Below are 19,098 nucleotides of genomic sequence, written 5' to 3'. Positions count from 1 at the left end.
TCCTGTAGAGTGGGGTTTGGACAATCCATAACACTGCACATCATCATTCCACAGATGTAACATGGTGGTGGCATCGTTATGCTGTGGGGATGGTTTTCTTAATCAAAGACAGGGAGCTTGGTTGAGATTATGGGAAGCCAAATGAAGCTGAACACAGGAGAGTCCTGGAAGAAAACCTGTTAGAAGATTTTAAGATTTGAAAGCCAAGCACCTGGGGAGCTAAACACAAATGGCCAGCATTTTCTAAGATCGCCTTCATTTTAAAAAATGTATAACTTGACGTTTTACTTCACAGTTATGCTTTTTGTTGTGTTGGTACATCTCATAAAACCTGAAGGAAAAACTGTTGAACTTTGAGGATCTGATGTGATAAACTGTGGAAAGAAACTTTGGAAGGCAATGCATAGAGAGGCAGAATGGGAGTCACGTTTGTCTTTCTGCTGCCGCCGGTGAAAGAATTTTTATCAGCAGCAATAAAGACCTGAACTCCTAAATAGAGCATCAATATAACTGTACACCAGCAGCATTACGATAAGCCTCGTGAGTCAGATGAAGTAATGGTCTCGGTTTCATCAGCCTAAACTGTAATTGACCAGCAGGAAGGGGCTGCGTGTCTCAACGACGCTTTTCGGCATTTTGGTAATTAGGACCGCGTGCACATCATGTTCTCGTCATGAGGATTAATATCATCTGAATAAATTGTTTAGTATGAATAATGAAGTGGGCATATTTAATTCATATAGCTCTGCCCTCACACTGTTTATGGATGTAAAAAGAATCGGGCTGGACTGACGGCTCTGCTCTCACGGATCTTCTTAATAAAACATGAGAGCTCTTAAGCATCAACATGTGGAACGTGAGCAAAGTCCGTCTTTTGTTTCCACTCCGGGTTCCGGGAGCCGCCCTCATCCCGGCCTCCTCACACGGCGGGCTGATAGCTTCGCGGCGGCGCCCGTAATAGTGCGTGCCCGCTCTTTGATTGGCTTCATTTACATAGCACCTTGGCAGGGGAGCGGGAGCCGAGCAGCGAGGGGCGTTGGTGAGGCCCGCATTAGCATTTCACACGCTCCACGCGTCGGCATCGCATTCCGATCACGCAGCAGCACCCTGGCAGTTAAATTATACATCATCCTGGTTAGCGAGAGACTTGTTGATGTGCAGGTTCGTCTGCATGAATGTTGAGAGTCTGAGGATAACACGCTGAGACAGCTGCATGTATGTGAGAGGCACATGGAGACTGAATGAATTATCCAGCACATCATCGCATCACTCATTTTGTTTTTGTGCGTGTGTGTGTGTTAGATGAGTGAATTTATAGGCCCCCAAAGCTACAAACCATAATATCAACTTTAATGCAGATCTAAGTGGCCAACTGTAGATTGAAAATGTCACTGTCAGAGAAAAAAAAAAAAATCACTTCTCTGAGCTGAAACCAAGCAAATCATGAATCTGTACCAACATCTCTACACCATTATATCCTGTAATCCCGCAGCTTCTTATGGAAGAGTTTTTATGTTGGAATGTTGCCTTATTGGCAAGAGGGAATAGTTTCCTCTGTGGAAAGCAGAGGTGGATAACAGCAATGAAGAAATATATCTCTGTGAAGGTAAATAATAATAAACCCAGTGGTTGCAGGAATGCTGTTTTATTACCACCTTTTTTTTTTTTTTTTTTTAAGAGAGAAAATGTGGGAGAATCTATTTTTCATGGTGAAGAATGCTAATGATTTGGAAACAAGCAGCTAGATGTTCCAAAGGTTACCCCCGGAGATAAATTATCCATAAAACACTAGTTACAGTCGGGATGAAGCAAGTATTGAACACCGCCAGTGTTCTTCTGGTAAAAAAAAAAAAGTATTATTAACGCAGCTGTTGAAACGACATTTACACCAAATATTTCTACCAACACGACTAATCCACACTTACAAAGAAGTTGAAGGAAATGAGTCAGTAAGTTAAATTATGTACAATAAAAAGGGAATGATGCATGGAATAATTGATGACAAGGTTTACTCACATCATTTTTTTCCATTCTTTCCTTTGTTGTTAGTATGTAAAACAGCCAAACATTTTCATGTTTCCCCCCCCAAACCTTCCTGTGATTGCGTGTGTGTGTTTAGTATTTTAATATTGACCCTTCACAGAGTTTAAGTAGGTCAGTGTGACCTGCATAATGTGTTGACTTCTGGTTTCTGATGCTGAAAATAATCAATCATGATTTATGAAATTGCATACTTCTTAAATAAGTAAATCTCTACAAGCAGCTCTTTTACTGGTCACCACTGATCAGTCAAAAACACAGATTTCTGTTACAAAATTATTAAATGAGCTGACTCTACCACAGATTACATATCATTCAGTTTGCAGAACCAGACGAACATCTAAAACAGGATAACCTCCAAATAGGACTGAGTTTGAACACTGTAGTGTTATTGGCAGTGTCTGCCTAACATAAAGTCACCAGTGAATGTAAAGAGAAACTTTAGGTGGTGAAACATGACGCCAAACTCGCTCTCCGGATGTGGAAAACCACAGCGTTTAACTTTAAACCAGGTGAAAACTGTGTGTAGCTCCAGTTCTGGTTAAGCAGTGGAACCACTACAGGGGAAAAGCTCCCCTGTAGTGGTTCAAGAGAAGTTTCATTTTAAAATAAGCCTTCACAGGTACTGCAGAAGTGGCCGCAGCAGACGGAGAAATGATTTCCTGTGTGTGTTCCATGGATATCCAATACAGAGAGGCTTTCCAAAGCTAAAATGTCACACCTGTCATCGCCTGTGAGGATAAGGGGGCTCAATTATCCCTCCTAATACACCCACCACTCGTTCTTTTCATCCTTTCATTCTCCGTGTTTCTTCTGTTGTCTCATCTCTCTCTGCCCTCACTTTGTTCCTTCCAGTATTTTCACGTCCGTACAGTTAATTAACGAGATCTCCCCCCACAGTCTGTTGATCTATGAGCAAGCAGACACATTCCACTGCAGATCTTAATATATTTGGCATCGCAGTAAAAGGGATTGCTGCCATTGCTGCTCTTGATGTAACCGGCTGTTTTTTGTTTTGTTTTGTTGTTTTGTTTTGTTGTTTTTTTTAAATAAAAACCTCAACCAAGCATTTATTAGAAAAGGAAAAATAGCTACTCTTATCCAGCAGATTCTGATATGATGCATTTAGGCCATAAATGCAGAGGTGTCAAACTCATTTTTCATTTTGGATCATATCAAAAATCTGAATGTTCTTGAAGTTGTGCCAGGTTGTGCCAGAATCTATTGATGGAACCCATTAAACTGTTAAAATATCAATAAATATATGTTGGTTTCCTAGAAATGAAATGATAATGGTCTTGATTGATTTTGTGGGGTTTTTTTTTATAGATATATAAAGATAGATTTTTTTTTCCCAACTGAGAAATGTTTCATCCCAAGCATTTTCAGTTTCTGCATCAAAAAGTCCATTTAAATAATTTACGTGTAGAAAAAAATAAGCTGAAATGGAGTACATTTCTGGATGTTCCGTCTGCAGCAAACCCATGTTGCAGCAAACCAACAAGTTAAGGTTGTTTTCACCCTTGGAGTTTCATGATTGTGTGTGTAATTTTAGTCTCTGTCCAGGCAGCCATTGATTTCATCTGATTTTGTGCCAGATAAACACAAACAGCTGCTTATTTGTCATGTTACATAAGGTTGCGAGGATAGTCGTTAGAATTTTAGCAATTAAAATTTGGTGTGATCAGAAAACAACAACAAAAAAACGCTACTTAGTCTCTTCTGTGAATATTTATTTGTTGAAATAATTTCAGGGAAGACTTAACAAGCTTTGGTTGTAGACATAATATTTCCAAGATTTTTTTTTTTTTTTTCTTCTTCTTGTCTCTTATAGCCTGAGGGCCTGCCAACCTCAGCTGGCAAGGATTCCCACCTAATAAAAATTCATGCTGAAAAATTTATCGATTCCTTCTGCAGGGCTTGCAAATATCAGCAATGTTTGCTGCATCCGGACATGATGCAAATATGAGGCATCGCTGGCCTTTAAGGTATTTGCACTGTACGTGAAAGACAACAGTCGTGTCGTGTGAATCCAAATTGAATCTCTTGGCCGAAGGTTCACCTGCTCCGGGTCTTCAGCGGGGAGAGGTCAGCGCGACGCCGATGAGCAGAGATAAGTGTTGGCATTTCTGCTGAGAGAGCAGCACGTCAACCCCCCCCCCCCCCCCCCTCCCACTGTGCCTTGCTCAAAGTGGCTGAGGAGAAATTGAACTGTGGCTGGTGAGCAGCAGCTCTTTAAATTGCTTCCACTTGTGGTGTTCCAGTGCTTGAGCTCAAGAAAAGGGCAGATTTAGTTTTTTTTTTTTTTTTTTCCTTTCTCTCTTTTCAGCAGAAATGTTTTTTTTTTTGTGGTTTTTTTTGGGAAGTGAAGACAGAAACTCTGAGTGCTGAATTAGTTGCAATATGTCGATTTAGGCTGTGGATGCAAACGCCACCTAGCCGATTCCACTGAGCTGCACCTTTCAACGTGTCGCCGCCGAGTTCAGGAAAACGTAATTTTGAAGGAGTGGGAAAATGTTATGCCTTCTTTTGGGTTATTTCTTCTCATAAGAGGGCAAAGTTGTTTTTTTTCATAGAATGTTGAACCGCTTATTGGATAAGAGATATAAAAAGTTCTAAAGTTAGATAAAATATTGCTTTCCACGGGGCCTGCCTTCAGGTATTGCCTTTGTAATCAGCGGGGAAGGGTGAGTCAGAGGGCTGACTTTCAAATTTCATAAAACAGTTTCTCGTTTGTTCTCCGGGAGTAAACGTCCCTGCCGATTTTCTGGGAAGGAGTGGGAGGCAGGCTTTGAGTGACAGTTGGATCGATGGAAAGAAAATTTAAGGGAGAACAGAAATGGTGGTTATTGTCGGGCCGGAGACGTGGCGCAGGGGGAGGCGGGTGGGGGAGCAGAGTAGATGAAATGGCCCAGCTGAAAAAAAAAAAAAAAAGGTTTTCAGGAGTATAGTGCGGCGGTGGGCGCTCGGAACAAGCTGGCTGTCAGTGCTAATAGACTAAGAAAGATGGAGGGAGGCTACAAAAAGTGAGAGATATTCAGGCCAAACAACCTGTCAGCTTCTCCAACGGTACAGAAACCAGCTCAGCTGCCATTTTCTGAGCAGAAAGAGAAAGAAACGCATCTGAGAAAGAGTTTGAAAGATGCCTCAAATAAAAAAAACAAAACAAAAAGAAGAAGAAGCGATGCTGTCATGTTGGGACGCAGATGGTGCAGAGATTGAGCCAATGCTTTCTCAGAGGTTCAGTCACCTTCAATAGCTACAAAAACAAGAGCCACCTTTGTACGAATCGGTTTGTCTTCGAGTCCTCTGTTTTCTCGCTGTCTGTGGGCCGGTTTAATGAGTCACAGTCATTTCAGTAAATGCTGCTAATTCATAAAACTGCTGTCGCATGGATTGTGGTCGGTTGTCACCATTTCAGCGGGTTGGTGGCTAATGTCCGAGGCTGGGTTTGAAGAAATGCCGTTTGAGAGATGCTGGTCATCTTCATGTTGGGTTGGCTATTCCAAGCTTTGCCACAGAAATCCTATTCAAATTCAAAGTCAGTTCAAAAATACTTTATTGATCCCACAGGGAAATCAAAAGTTGTTGTAACTCATTCTTTTCGATTCTTCACAAAGACTTATTGAAGATCATGATGGCTTTTGGCAGCGGTCCGCGTTGCACTCAATGCATGTTTTTATATTCAGTTATGTGTGTATACAGGATATTGTTTTTATGACAAGGCCAAGACCTTTATCATACACCCATATTAAGTTTTAAAATGTGAATGTAAAGATTGTCTTGAGATATGAACAGCTTTCTGACTCACTTCTGGGCTCATAAGTTTTTGATATTGATATTGATCTTTTTTTTTTTTTTTTTTTTTACACCTCATGTTCACCGTAAAATGTTATCTGCAAAGTTTGTGTTTGGGGTCAGGATGAATGTGTGCAGAGGAGCGTTTATAATTGTTAAAAAAAAAAAAAAAAACAAAGAAAGAAAAGCTGCTTAATGCCTTTATTCTCTCTTTGTGCCGTTTGTTGACACTTCTAAAGACGTTCTCATTTGCTCGACTCTTTGTCGTCTCCCCAGATATCCGCGGCCTGCAGGGCTTCCTTGATCAGACGTCCCGTCAGGGCGTTGACGTCGCGTTGCAGCGGGTGGACAGGAACATCAGCAAAGTCTTCACCAACCTGTTCACCACCATGAGGACGGAGGAGCTGAATCGGTACCGGGACACGTTACGCAGAGCCATCCTTCTGCTCAGCCCACAGGGGGCGCACACGTTCATCCAGCAGGTCGGTCTTCCACTTTTCTTTTCTTTAGAAGGAAGCTGCGTTCTTGAGGACAAGTTGATGGTTGCTCACGCTACAAACACGTCCGTCTCCATTTTCCTCCACGTTTGCATGGACTTAAATGAGCCGACCGTGTGAGTGGACAGAGTGTTTCCGGTACTTCCTGTTATGCTAGCGCGTTGACAGCAAAGAGTTCACGAAGTTGGATCATGCAGCCTTGTATTCTTGTGTGCGTTTGACAGCGTCCGCATGCAAAGTGGAAAACAACAATACTTTTTTGCGCGTCGACATAAATAGAACTGATCAGAAACAAACAAAAGGAAGATTTATTACATTTCTTATGAATTGAACCGAGATAAATATGTCAAAAACAAATATTTCACAGCATTTTGAGCTGAACGGTGAAAACATTCATCCGTACCCACATGATGAATGACATCGCAAGATGATGAAACCCACTTTGCTGGTGCGAGTGATCTATGGAGGAGTTGCGATTTGATGTTTTTTTTTAAATCAGCATCCACAGAGAGTGTTTCCTGGGTGTTTTGCTATATTGGAAAAGTGTCAAAAATGTTGCTCTGCGGCGTTTTGTGGGAACATAACAGATATGACAGGACAGTGTGAATGCACATGAGCTAATCAGTTTCTGTCACATCTCCGAAGCAGCGCCCCCTCAGCTTGCAGCGTCCCTTCCAATTTTTGCTCAGCGATGCACCAGCAATCCTCCGTCAAGCAGTCAAACGTGCTGCATGCATGTCTGCAGGCGGAAACAATCCGTCCTGTTCCTGGAACGAACATTAAACATTAAGTATGGAGAGACAAAAGGGTGAGTGGAAAATAGAGCCACACGGGCACCAGAACAGAGAAGAGCTGTCGTTTTCTAACACCGCTGCTGTTCTGCAGCAGATTTGTTTATGATCTTTTCATTCATTATATTATAATAATCTAAGAACATGATGCAAATACCACTGCTCCTCCAACTGACCCCTGCTATTTGTGTACATTAGCACACAATGATCGCTTGTCAGTTCAATTAACAAGTCCCCAAAATGATGGAGAATGCAGAAAATGAAACAACTTAACAAAAAAAAAAAAAAAAAAAAAAAATTGTAATTCTCGTCTTTGCTATCTGTATCGAACACTGCTTGCAACATTAGGCAAGTGTTTGTTTCTGAGTCATTTCATGTTTTTGGTAATATCTTTTTTTGTGATCAAAATCATGTTTTTATGCAATAATTACACAAAATATTAAGATGTGATGAAATAAAGTATTTAGGGTATAAACTGTAGTGGAGGAAATATGGAAAACCAGAGATTAAAACGTAAAGTGACAGAGATGTGAAGCAAACAGGTTCTCTTTAGGTAAAAGAGCCAAAACCTGATTTCTCTGTAGGACTAACACTGCCAAAATGTAAATGGAGAACATCATTAAATAAATGGTTCTGTGAATTAATTTTTTTTCCCAAAAAAAAAAAAAATCTAACACTATTTGTAATATGTCTAGGCAGTGTTACTTTTTCACTTTAACTCATAGTAATGCATTTAGTGAAATATTTATATATATTTTAGTTTTTTTGTTTTTGTCCTGACATTTACAAAAGCAACAATGAGTTTTTAGTGGGAGCAGCCTGAGAAAGAAACTTAGGGTATCTTAAAGGAACAAACATGGAAGAGATCTATAAGAGGGAAATAAGAGTGCAAGATCCACAACAAGGTACATTAATAAACCAAAAGTGAGTGCTTGTAGTGGGGAGAGAAACTCTCAGCAGGGAATAAATGAGTGTTTAAGGAGATCAAGAGAGCGTGCATGAAAAATTGCTGTTTGTCTAGCATATCCGTCCATGTTTTTTCTGCTTTGCACATCTCGGATCAGTAATCATTTGTTCACCTGCCCAGTTGGTGTGCCTGTTTGCGTGCGTGAGCTGGTGTGTGCGCGCGTGTGTGTGTATGAGTGTGGGGCCACCTGCAGTGACAGATGGAGCTGGTTTTGCCACAGACACCTTTCCAGAAGCTTTTGCAAATGAGCTGCTGTGTTTTGCTCAACATTTATGACCCGTTTCATTTTTCAGTGGAACTTCTGTCTGTGGATCAAACCGAAGTGTGTGGCTTTTAATTATTTACGTTGTTTTGTAGGAGCCTCAGAGTGCTGCATTGTGGGCGAGCAAACTGTAGGAGGAGATGTTGAACTCCTGTACGTTGATAGGCGCTTATTTCTATTAAAATATGAATGATCTGTATAAATGCATGAACAAAAGAGAGGCTGAAATCCAGGTGTACTTGTACAGGTGATCTGTTGGATGGCATGTTACATTGCTGCCTTGTTTTCCACTTTACATTTAGCCAACTTATATTCTCCATGGCAGTTTTTGCTTAGAATAAATAAAGAATTGAGTTGATATTGCCCACACACTCCTGTTACCAGGATTAGCTGAGGGCTGATGCACTTTGCTTTAACAACGTCTGCTGTCTATAAAGTGAACCTGACTTATTATGTGCATGACCATGCTGGAGGACAACCAGTCACAGCTAACGGCAACAACAGCTCACACCCGCTATCCAGCACGGCGGAGACAGAGTGATGGTTTGGAAATGTGCAGCAGAAGCAGCAGTCGTAGGAGGAGATGTCTGAGGCAAAGATCCAGTCAAAGTCCAGACCTCAACATGTCTGAAATGATTTGCTCATCAGCAAACTTCAAAGAAATGAAGCGTCATTGGAAAACTACTAAACTATGACGTGAGAGAGTAGTACTAAGAGTTTTTTGCTTCTAAAGAGGATTCTTAAGCCTGCTGGATCAGGACCAGGGTCAGGACTATGATGATGTAAAGGAAGTTTCCCTGCAACATGGTTGTAGATGTAGCAAATGATGAAAACTGTACGATTTTAAACTTTAGAGTCTATGGTGTTTTTTTATTTTTTTTTTTATTTCTATAGCTAAATTAGGTTATTTCAAACCTCTAACTTGTTGTTTTTTTTCTCCACAACCTCTAAATGTATATTGATTTTGGACTTGAACATATGTCACTCCCAGGCATAATCACAGGAACAAAGGTGCTGCTGCAGAAATTATTTCCGTTATTTCTGAATGTACATTCAGAAATAACGGGTTTCTTCTAAAGTTGTCTCAGCACTGTTTGTTTTTTAATGATCAGCTTGGAAGTGTGAAGAGTTTCACTGACCTGACTCTACAGAAGAGAAGAATTAGGGTCACAGGTGAGGACCTAATCGGGAAGCAGGAATCCTTCAAAAAAAAAAGAGCCTCCCATTGCTTTTTTTTTCCCCCGAAGAAAGAAAAAAGTAACAAGAATAAGACTCTCCTCTGAGGCTGTATAAAAGCCTGGTAACCAACATACCTTCCCATAATGCAGTGCATTATGGGAAGGTAATTTGAGCAACTGTGATGTACAAAGGAACAGTAAAGTGTTCCTGCAACCCCAGATGCCCTTTGTTCACTCAGAGACCCAGAAATCAGGGCTTGTTTCCTTCGTTGATAAGTGATTTGAGCAAGAAGACATTGTCAAAACTCACTTTAAAACTTCCAGCGAGTAGACTCCAACCGTAATGATTGGTCACCATTCTCTTACTTTTGTCCAGCTGCACCATTTCTCGGAATCCACTCCCATCACAGGGTTGTTAAACAACACTGCACTAGAGAACAAAGGACAACTCTGGTGGCTGCCTTATCCAGATGAAGAAACTCACGAATAAATGTTCGTGTTGCCCTCCATTTGCTTTGAAACAGTCAGCACCTCGTTAAAGGTGTTGTCGCTAAGCTAGGCCCGAAGTGGATCAGTTTTGGGCTTTAAAACCCCAAGATGACACGGAACCTTTGTTTGTAATAGTTCAATTATGGAAAAGAAAGACTTTTAAACTCATGCTGGAGAGCATTACATCGTTGCTGTTGGTGGGAAATAAATTACTGCATTAAAGATGGAAATCATTCTCGCCTTAGATAATTCAATATATTTGCTTTAGCTGACATGCAAGCTCATCAGTAACACTAATCTTACCAAAATGTCCCAAACACACGAGTACACAAAAGTCCAGATTAAAGACAGGAAGGAAGAGGAAGAGCAACCTCCAGCTGAGCAGTGTGAGACATTTAGGGTTCAGAAACCCATCCTTACTTTCCTATCACAACTCAAATGTTGCATCTTCCACCTCAGATGGAAGATTTTTTTTTTTGCTTCTTTGCCTGTGTCTTCATGCAAATCAGGATATAATGGTTCACTTCTTCTGCTGTCTGTCTCTAGAAGTCAGGTGAAGAGGCAACAAGAGGCACTGAACCACACACAAAAAATCTTTAGGCCAATATGGCATCTGCTCCAAAGGTCTGTGTAGCTGCATTTAATAATCTGAATATTAGTAATATTAAAATGATGGCAATAATTAGTTGGATACCAAGAAATAGTTTTGGTTTAGTAATTTTCTGCTGTTGGTCTTGGTCTTGGAAGAACTGCTTTTGAGTCTATCTCTGTTCACCAATTTGCCAAATGGTCATCACTTGGCAAATTGGCAAGTTTTATTTTATATAATTAGCTAAAATTCTTACATTAGCATCAGTCACACTGCATTGCTCTCAATTTAAATGCTCCACCAACTAGGTTTGTTGTTTATTCGGTGATGCTGTCATGTTGGTACAATTGTTTCATGAATCAGAAATATCACAAACCCAAAGCAGACCATTTGTGAATTGGAGATCTTTTTTGAAGTACATTTATTTTAATGAATGAATGTCGGTGGAGTCTTTTTCATTTCAACTTAGGACGAGTAAAATCTTTTGCCCAACACTTCCAACATTGAGTCTGTGTGCGCACATAGATGCTCTTAGCACACACACCTTCTCTAATAGTGTTAATGCCCTGAATGCAAGTGTCTACCACAGAGTGGGAGGCTGTATCACAGAAACAATCGACTTGTGTGTGTGCGCCTGTGTGTGTGTGTGTGTGTGTGTTTCCAAGTTGAGACATTCATTAGCACCAGGACATGTCGGGCGTGGGAGGGTGAGATCAGGCTCAATGAAAGTTCCTCTCCTTAGTGATGTCATGGAAACCTGTTAAAAGCTTTGGCAAGTTTTCACACCCATAAACTCACACACACACCTACACGCACACACGGGTAGCTACCTGCAGCGTCTTCATTAGAGTTTAGATTAGGCCAAACAAAACCAACCGAGGTCAGGTTATAGATCTAAACTTTATCTTGATCACCATGACGACACAAATGTACTCTTGATTTGTTCTCAACTCAGAGCCATTCAGACTCCAGAGACGACTTTCATACATTTCAATTTTGTCATTAAACACACCATCTTAAAATATGTTCCCTTTTCAGCAGAGATCATGTTGATGCAGTGTTGATATTAGCCAAACCACAAAACAAAGTAATCTGCGTCTAGTGTGCAAGCAGTCATCTGAGTCATTGTTTACTGTCGACTATTTAAAAGAGCGCAGGCCTTTGTTGCACTCGGTAATACTTTGCTTCTGTTTTGCATGTTTTTCCGTTTTCTCTCTTAGTTCCTGTCCATTCACTGTTGAATAAAGGCTACTGGAGCCTGACATATTTTATAAACAAAAACACATCCTCAAGACCTCAAACCTCTTAATACATTGATTTATTTAATATAAATTCATGTATTTCGATTTAGTCGATTTATTTCTTTTTCTGGTAACACTTTATTTGACGTGCATATGACTGACATGTCACTGTCATAAACATAAACATGAACATAGTCTTCATGAATGTCTACGACTGTTGTCATGAAGTGTCATTCGGTAAATAATGACACTTTTAATGCAAAGTTGCTCTAAAACCTGTATTGAAAGTCCATTAAAAGTGCCAACTTTGCATTAAAATGTCATTATTTACAGGTTAGAGTCCATCCTGTTCTTTCACCCAGTAAAACTGCTTGTGAAGCGTTTAGGCACTTCCACCTGTTTGTCTCTGTGTTGGCGCCTCTACGTGAAACACAGTCAGCTGTCAGTGACTGTGTGAATCATTATTAAGTGTGTGTGTGTGTGTGTGTGAATCCACGCTGGGAAATTAACACCAGACACAAACACACGCAGACACACGCGTGGTCGGCTGTCTTCACACTGTACCGTGTTGGCGAGAGTATTTCTGTCATCAGTCGCTGGCGTCAGACTCTCTCTGCTTCCTCCCGTACCAAACTCCAGTCATAATCTCATTCCACATTTCCTGGCTGGCTTTGATGGGTTTTTCTCCCATCTCCCTTCCCTCTCCACACTTCCCTCTCCTCTTCTCTCCTTTATAAACTCCTTTTGTAACGTTCATTTTCTTTTTCTTCAGGGTTTCCTCTCTTGTCCATCCTCCTATTTCATGGAAATGCAAACTTCACACTTGCGACAGCTCAGATTGATGGTTCTCACAAATCAGAATTTTCGTGGGACAATTTTTCATTTTTTATGCCTTAAGAAATAATAATGTGACAAAGCTCTTAACTGTCTGAACCATCCTTGTTATAAAATAAAATAGAGACGACTATGTGATTAATTGGGAACAATCTGTGTGCTGTCCTCGCCATGAGTTTTCAAGATAACGACGCCCCAATAACCAAACTTATTCTTTTTACTTGTTTATTGAGGAACGGCCTCTGACCACTGCCTTCACTTTGGCCATAGTAAACTGACATCTACAGTTCATAGCGATTTGCTATTTTCAAATGGCAAATTGCATTGTTTGTTAGCCAAAACTTTGAGGTAAATGAAAAAAAGTGTTCATAAATGACATTATCATTACTATAACCCAGTAATCTAACTGTGCTTTTTTTTTTTCTTCTTCTTTTAAACGTTAAAGCAAAGTGCGGCACAACCGAACACGGTAATACGTCAGTCACATGTTATTACCTTTCTCGTCTAGAAAAGCTGCCCATTTGGATTTGTTTTGTTTAGTTTTGTTTTCTTTTTGTTAAGTGTCAGAAGTCGGATACATTAAGCACAGCTATTGCACTCGGAGCCTCGAATGTCTGTCAAAGGGATTGGTGTCCAGCCGGCTGCAGGAGGTGACTGAATGCACCAAGCTGCTGCTTGTACACTGCGACTCCCCACTGACAAAGAACAAAATGTCAGTGTGTCTCCACATCCAACTCTATTATCCGTTTGATCCAATATTGTGGTTCCTGCAATGAAGTCGCACAAAAATTTTTGAACACACACAATTTCATTTCCACCTCGCCTCTCTCTCCGTCTGGCTGCTGAACTTTCTTCATTAAGTGTGAATTACAGAAGAATTAATTTCCGTGTCATTTCGGTCAAACTCCCTGCAGATGGGCTTAACAGTGACCTGATCTGCATTGCTTTCCACTATTATCTTGCTCAGCATCTTCCCTCTGCCGTCCTCATCTCCCCTCTTTCTCTCCAAACTTTTTGACTTTTATTTGACCTAAAAAAAAAATAGAAGGAAGGTCAGAAGAAGAGCCACCGGAGAAGTGGAGTGGAGGTTTCACTTTGCAGGAAACGCCCTGACTGACAGGATCCCACAAGTCCGCTGAGCAGTGATGATTGGCAGTTCCTCACAAACCCACAGCTCTGTGTGTGTGTGTGTGTATGCGTGTGTGTGTGTGTGTGTGTGTGTGTGTGCATTTATCACAGCCGTGGGGCAGAAAAAAAACGAATTTCCAACAGCAAATTGAAAGTGACCCCAATAAACACAAACTCTCATCTCGCTCCCTTCTATCTATTGAATCACATTTCCTGTTGGATTTAAAGAAGCATGTCATAATGCTCCTCACTAGTATGCTGGGTTTGACTTGTATAGTTAAAAACTCAAAGCCACTGAAACAAAATTACATCGTAAAAATATTCATCTTTTAATATTTTTGCCATGCTAACAACACAGGGTTGATTGTTTTTATTGTGTTGGCCAACACAAAGTAGCGCGATATTGTGACGCGGAAGCCAAATAGTTCAGTTTTGACCTCATCTCACCAGAACGGCCAACGTTCCTGCCTCTCTTGCACCGTTGTGTTCAGACTTCAGGAGCGCGTTGCCAATTATCTCGACAACAGATCCTCCCATCCAACCTGTGGATCTTTGTAGCTTCCTTCCCAGCCTCCCTTGCCCCTTTCACGTCATTGCTCTGCCATAAACATGTGACCAAATTGCCGCCATTGCGGACCGCTTTGTCCTTTCGCATGGTACAAGGCGACCCTCCAGGATTTAGGCTTGCGGGATTTCATTTGCATAACACACTTTGAGGGACTGTTAATTTACTTTGAGCCTTGTTGTTCCCATGACGATGCGTATTAGATGAGAGTATAAATCCCTGCTTATGGTGTGCCCAGTGTATCTTGTCTAGAAAGCTTATAGATATGCTTCAAGTTCCAGGGCCGCTGTTTGATGACACATGACGGCAAATGCTGACCCCGTATGCTCTGTCATAATTGAAAACGTGATCTGTGTTTTGGTTTAAAAACTAAAAGAGTTTCATTTATATAAAGGTGAAAAGATGACTTTCATCATGCTTGCTGTGAGAAATGTTCAGTCTTTTCAATTGTTTCGTAAGGCTCATTTTACATTGCTTCAAAATAGCTTTCTGATTGAATTTGCGCAATAAATGCATCAGAATATACATAGCGGCATATAAACATCGATTTTATATCGACTTCTTCCATCTGGGGCGGCCTTTTATGAATGTATGCTTCCAACCCACAGTTGTTCCTAAGTTGTTCCTAATTACTTTGACTTTTTAAATAGAAAGCTGAAAGGTTTGTGACAAAGAAACATTTTTCCCAGCTGATCCACCGGCTTCAGGTTGACCTTTAGAGTTTGAGTCGGAGGGAAAGCGGCGCACTTTAATGGCTTTTCTTGGGATAAATCGGCTCCGGACGAGATTTAGATGTAAATGCCACCCCATCTGTTGGGCTTGTAAAATCTTTTGACCTCAGAGACTTTAAAGATGAGGTTCACGGTCCCACGTGAATACGTCACACTTTGGCAGCGTGTTTCTTAATCATTCTTAACAACCCTCTGATATTTGTTTCATGAAGAAAGTACTTTTGTTAGTCAAGAAGAAAAAGTGAAGGCAGAGGAAAGGAAAGGAAAGAAAGGCGGTTGGAAAACTAATGAATTTATTTGCTGTGACAGATGAAATGTTTCAAGATTAAGACAAGAAATTTTAATTGTAACAGGAACTGAGAAAATTATACAATACAAAAAAGTTAAGCAGTTATGAAGAAGAGTATTAGCTAAACTATTAATGAAATTTATACACAGTTCTGTAGCTATGTTTTAACAAGTTTTGTTTGTGAAAAACCCACTAAATGATTTGCTTTTTATTTCCTTTGACAATATATTTGAATTTATTCACGGGTGCGCTTATACCAAAAAAACTGTTCTTGTGGTGATTTATGCTCCCTGTGATTCCTGTGTTCCTGATTTTGTCATTATTAAACATCTTCATCATGTCAGCCTGGGCCTGCAAGCGTCTTCCTCACAACCTCAACCCTTAAATCAAGACAGTTCTAACCTATAAAACATTTTATGTATGGAGCAAAATGAAGCCCAACACAGTGTTATGCAGTAAGCAAGTATTGCTAGCAGTAGACCACTGCTCACTTAGCTCTTTAATTAGCATATCTGACTGTTTTTGAATCTAGGACTCGGAACAAAGTTAAACCGGACGGGTGTCATTCATGAATCTGTGTACTACTGAACCCATCGTCATGATGCTCCCTGACCAATGTGGATGAAAATCTAATCTTTTTCACTGCCGGTGCTCCACAATACTGGGATTCTGTTTGTGTTTCGTTCCAGATGAATAATACCAAGATTTTCAATGTGTAGACAACGTTCCAAAAAACACTCTAGCCGGCCCGCCTCTGACTGGCTGAAGGGAAACAAAGTGAAGACTTTGGAGTAGCCTATTCTAATCTGAGTTCTGTTGAGATTCTGACCTTGAAAAACCTTCCGGTGTGGCTGATTGTGGCTGTTCTGCAAAGATGAGTGGGCCAAAATCATCGCTGGTTATTGAAAACACTTGATTGCAGTTGTCGCTGCTAAGGGTTGTCCAACCAGTTACCAGATGCAGAGGCCTTTTCACACAGGGCCACATAGGTACGGATGTTTTATTTTCCTCCCTTAAGAACAAAGTGCAAACTGCATTTTGTGGTTACTTGTGTTGTCTTTAGGAAATATATATAAAGATTTGATGTTCTGAAACACTTAAGTGTGAAAAACATGCAAAAAAAAGAAAGAATAGAGGAAGGTTGCAAACACTTTTCACATCACTTCAGTGGTCATGCTAGAAATCCCCTCCTGTCTTAAGAACTGGAGTGATTCACTTAATACATTACAATATCATTAAACTGAATTTATTTTAGAAACTCATTTCACTAAGTGAAACACATTATAAAAATTGACACGCTTCTTTTTAAGTTTTTTTTTTTTTGTTCTGTTAATCGTGAAGAATTTCCTCTTACGGCTAATGAAAACACAGAGGTTCTGATTAGAATATTACATCAGACCCAATAAAAAGATATACGTATAGAAACGTTGGGTTATTAAAAGGTAAGTTCAATACCTGCTAAAAGGGTCATTTGTCAAAAGGTTCTTTTATTCTGACAGACGAATCTCATCAGAATTCATTATGGTGGACGACCCTGGGCGTCTCCTCCACAATATGCTAAAGTCATTCTAGTAGAAAACAGCTTTGACCTCAGTGCTTGTGTGGGGATGGTATTCTTTGCTCAGCATTTCTCCTCCTCAAAACACAGCAAATCAAGTTTATGCCAAGAATCTTGACTTTGCTCTGTTTTTTTTCCTCACAGCTGCACTTACTCCAAGATCTTCTCTGAATTATGTGTGTGTTTGTGGGAAAACATAGAAGACAGGCTTGAACATGCGCCGCCTGTTGCAAAGTCAATTTATTGTGACTGAAACGCCCCCCCCCCAACCCCTCCCGCCAAAAATAAATAAATAAAATACTCGTTTCAGTCAGCGACATGTGAATCATTGTGCTGTTTTTTGTTTTCTGTGTGTTTTTTTGTTTTTTTTAAATAAAATACCTGAAAAACAGATTAATCTTATCTGCTTCAAAATGAAAGAGTGCTTCCTCCAACTGATTTATACCTTGCGACATTAGAGGGGAGGGGGAGTTTTCCGGTATTAAAAATATAATCCTTAAGCCACTGAGCAGAATATGTTCAATGGCGTCTACTGTGCACTGAGTTTCCACCATAAGGGAACCAAAACTGTGTTACCTTTGGAAATGTCCTTACCTGTATCTGTAAAAATAGGAACATATTGTGTTTTTGCAGTTTCTGAACCGTCAGCCTCGATGTTTTTTCCACACGCGTTGAGCGCTGCGACATGGCTCAACACATACGGCTCTTTGACCAACAGGTTTTACCAAAGTGCCGCCGTAGCCGAGCACAAACCGCGACACCACAGAATGCAAGATGATCCAGAATAGAACAGGCTTGTATGATAATTGATCTCAGCCCCCCAGACCCTTTCTGCTATAATTGTAGCTCTTTTGGTGGAAATGCTCTGGATGCTGTCTAATTGCCTGGAAGGAGGCGGGGATGGAGAGCACTTGACGAGCATTAACACTGATTGGGGATCAGCACAGGAGACGCCGCCTTTGGCTCATCGGGTTAACGTCTTCATACTGACGGAGATTACAGAGCAGAAGGTCAAACTTTTATCAGTGCATTCATCTATTTATTTTGCTTCTCTCTTTCATGTTAAATTAAAAATACTGGAAAGATTCTGCTTTGCCAGATGGGTTCAACGCTGAAGCTAGAGTAGACCGTTTGCAGTGTGGAGACTCATTGTTTTTGGTCCTAAAATAACAGCAGAGCTTATGAAGCCGCATCAGGGATGACCTGCTCTGCCTGCGTTCCCGGCAGCTGGTGGAAGGGCATCCGCGTGGCAATCTCCCCTCCTGGCAGCAATATGAGGTGGACGGGAGATGGATAGGAAGACGGGCTGACGCGTCGTTTGTCACCGGGGCAGCGGCGGCGGTGGGCGCGGAGGTGCCGCTGTCATTTGTTTGGCTGGCGGACAGCGCGGCTGATAAAGCAGCAGTCTGACAGGGCTAATCTGATATCGGACCAGAGAGCCGAGGAGAAACAACGCGGTGCCCAGGGCGGTGACGCACGGGACAAAATATCAAATCATCTCTCAGGAACAAGCTGTGAGCACACACCTGTGCAGCAGCCGGAGTCCAGAGGAGCCGTGTTGTCGAAAATCGACCGCTGAGGACTGTTTCATAAAGCAAATCCGATTCTTTCCACGACTTCATTCGTTCCGTCCTGCTGGTTCCAGCACATTTTGACACAGGTTTGCGTGGACTAACTCTTGGTTAATTAAACCACATGCAGAGCTGCTCTTAAAACGATTAAAACGTTACGGATAACCCGAGTGAATGCACGAAGATGAAGATCTATTTTTCAAACAAGATTCAGATCCTGACGTTCAGCTCTCTTGATATTCTGCGTTATTTTGGGGGGGGAGGGGAGAAAAGGTAACAATTTCTTCCTGTCCTCTTGTGTTTACTTCAGCCGTTTTCTTCATATTTTTCAAGCCGAATGGCTCGACCATCCATCTCTGTCTCCCCCCCCCACAAACACATTCCCTTTTCTTTTTTTTTTTTTTAACCGAATTCGCCCACTTTGTGCCTCGTCGTGTTATACTCGCTCTAGCTGTTGCCCACTCCACCTTCTCTCTCTCTCTTCTCATGCTCTCCTTTGTCATGATCCATCTGTCATGTTGCTCAGGAGAGCACAGACATCCACTGTGCAGCTTATTTTTTCCCATCCGT

At 41.1% G+C, this 19,098-nt stretch overlaps 1 protein-coding gene across 3 annotated transcripts in view; it reads left to right on the top strand.

Moving 5' to 3' along the window:
- Positions 1-19,098, top strand: part of grid1b (glutamate receptor, ionotropic, delta 1b) — a 439,103-nt gene that overhangs the window by 304,719 nt on the left and 115,286 nt on the right. For all 3 annotated transcript variants that reach the window (XM_088016453.1, XM_088016451.1, XM_088016450.1), the window contains one exon: positions 6,115-6,320. In XM_088016453.1, coding sequence (XP_087872579.1) covers positions 6,115-6,320 — 206 coding nt within the window. The remainder of the gene's footprint in view (positions 1-6,114; positions 6,321-19,098) is intronic.

Source organism: Poecilia mexicana, unplaced genomic scaffold (genome assembly GCF_051168715.1).
Source record: "Poecilia mexicana isolate PSO_F unplaced genomic scaffold, ASM5116871v1 scaffold_19, whole genome shotgun sequence".
NCBI classification, from domain to species: Eukaryota; Metazoa; Chordata; class Actinopteri; order Cyprinodontiformes; family Poeciliidae; genus Poecilia; species Poecilia mexicana.
Note: the sequence above shows the minus strand (reverse complement) of the source record. Positions and strands in the feature narration are given on the sequence as shown.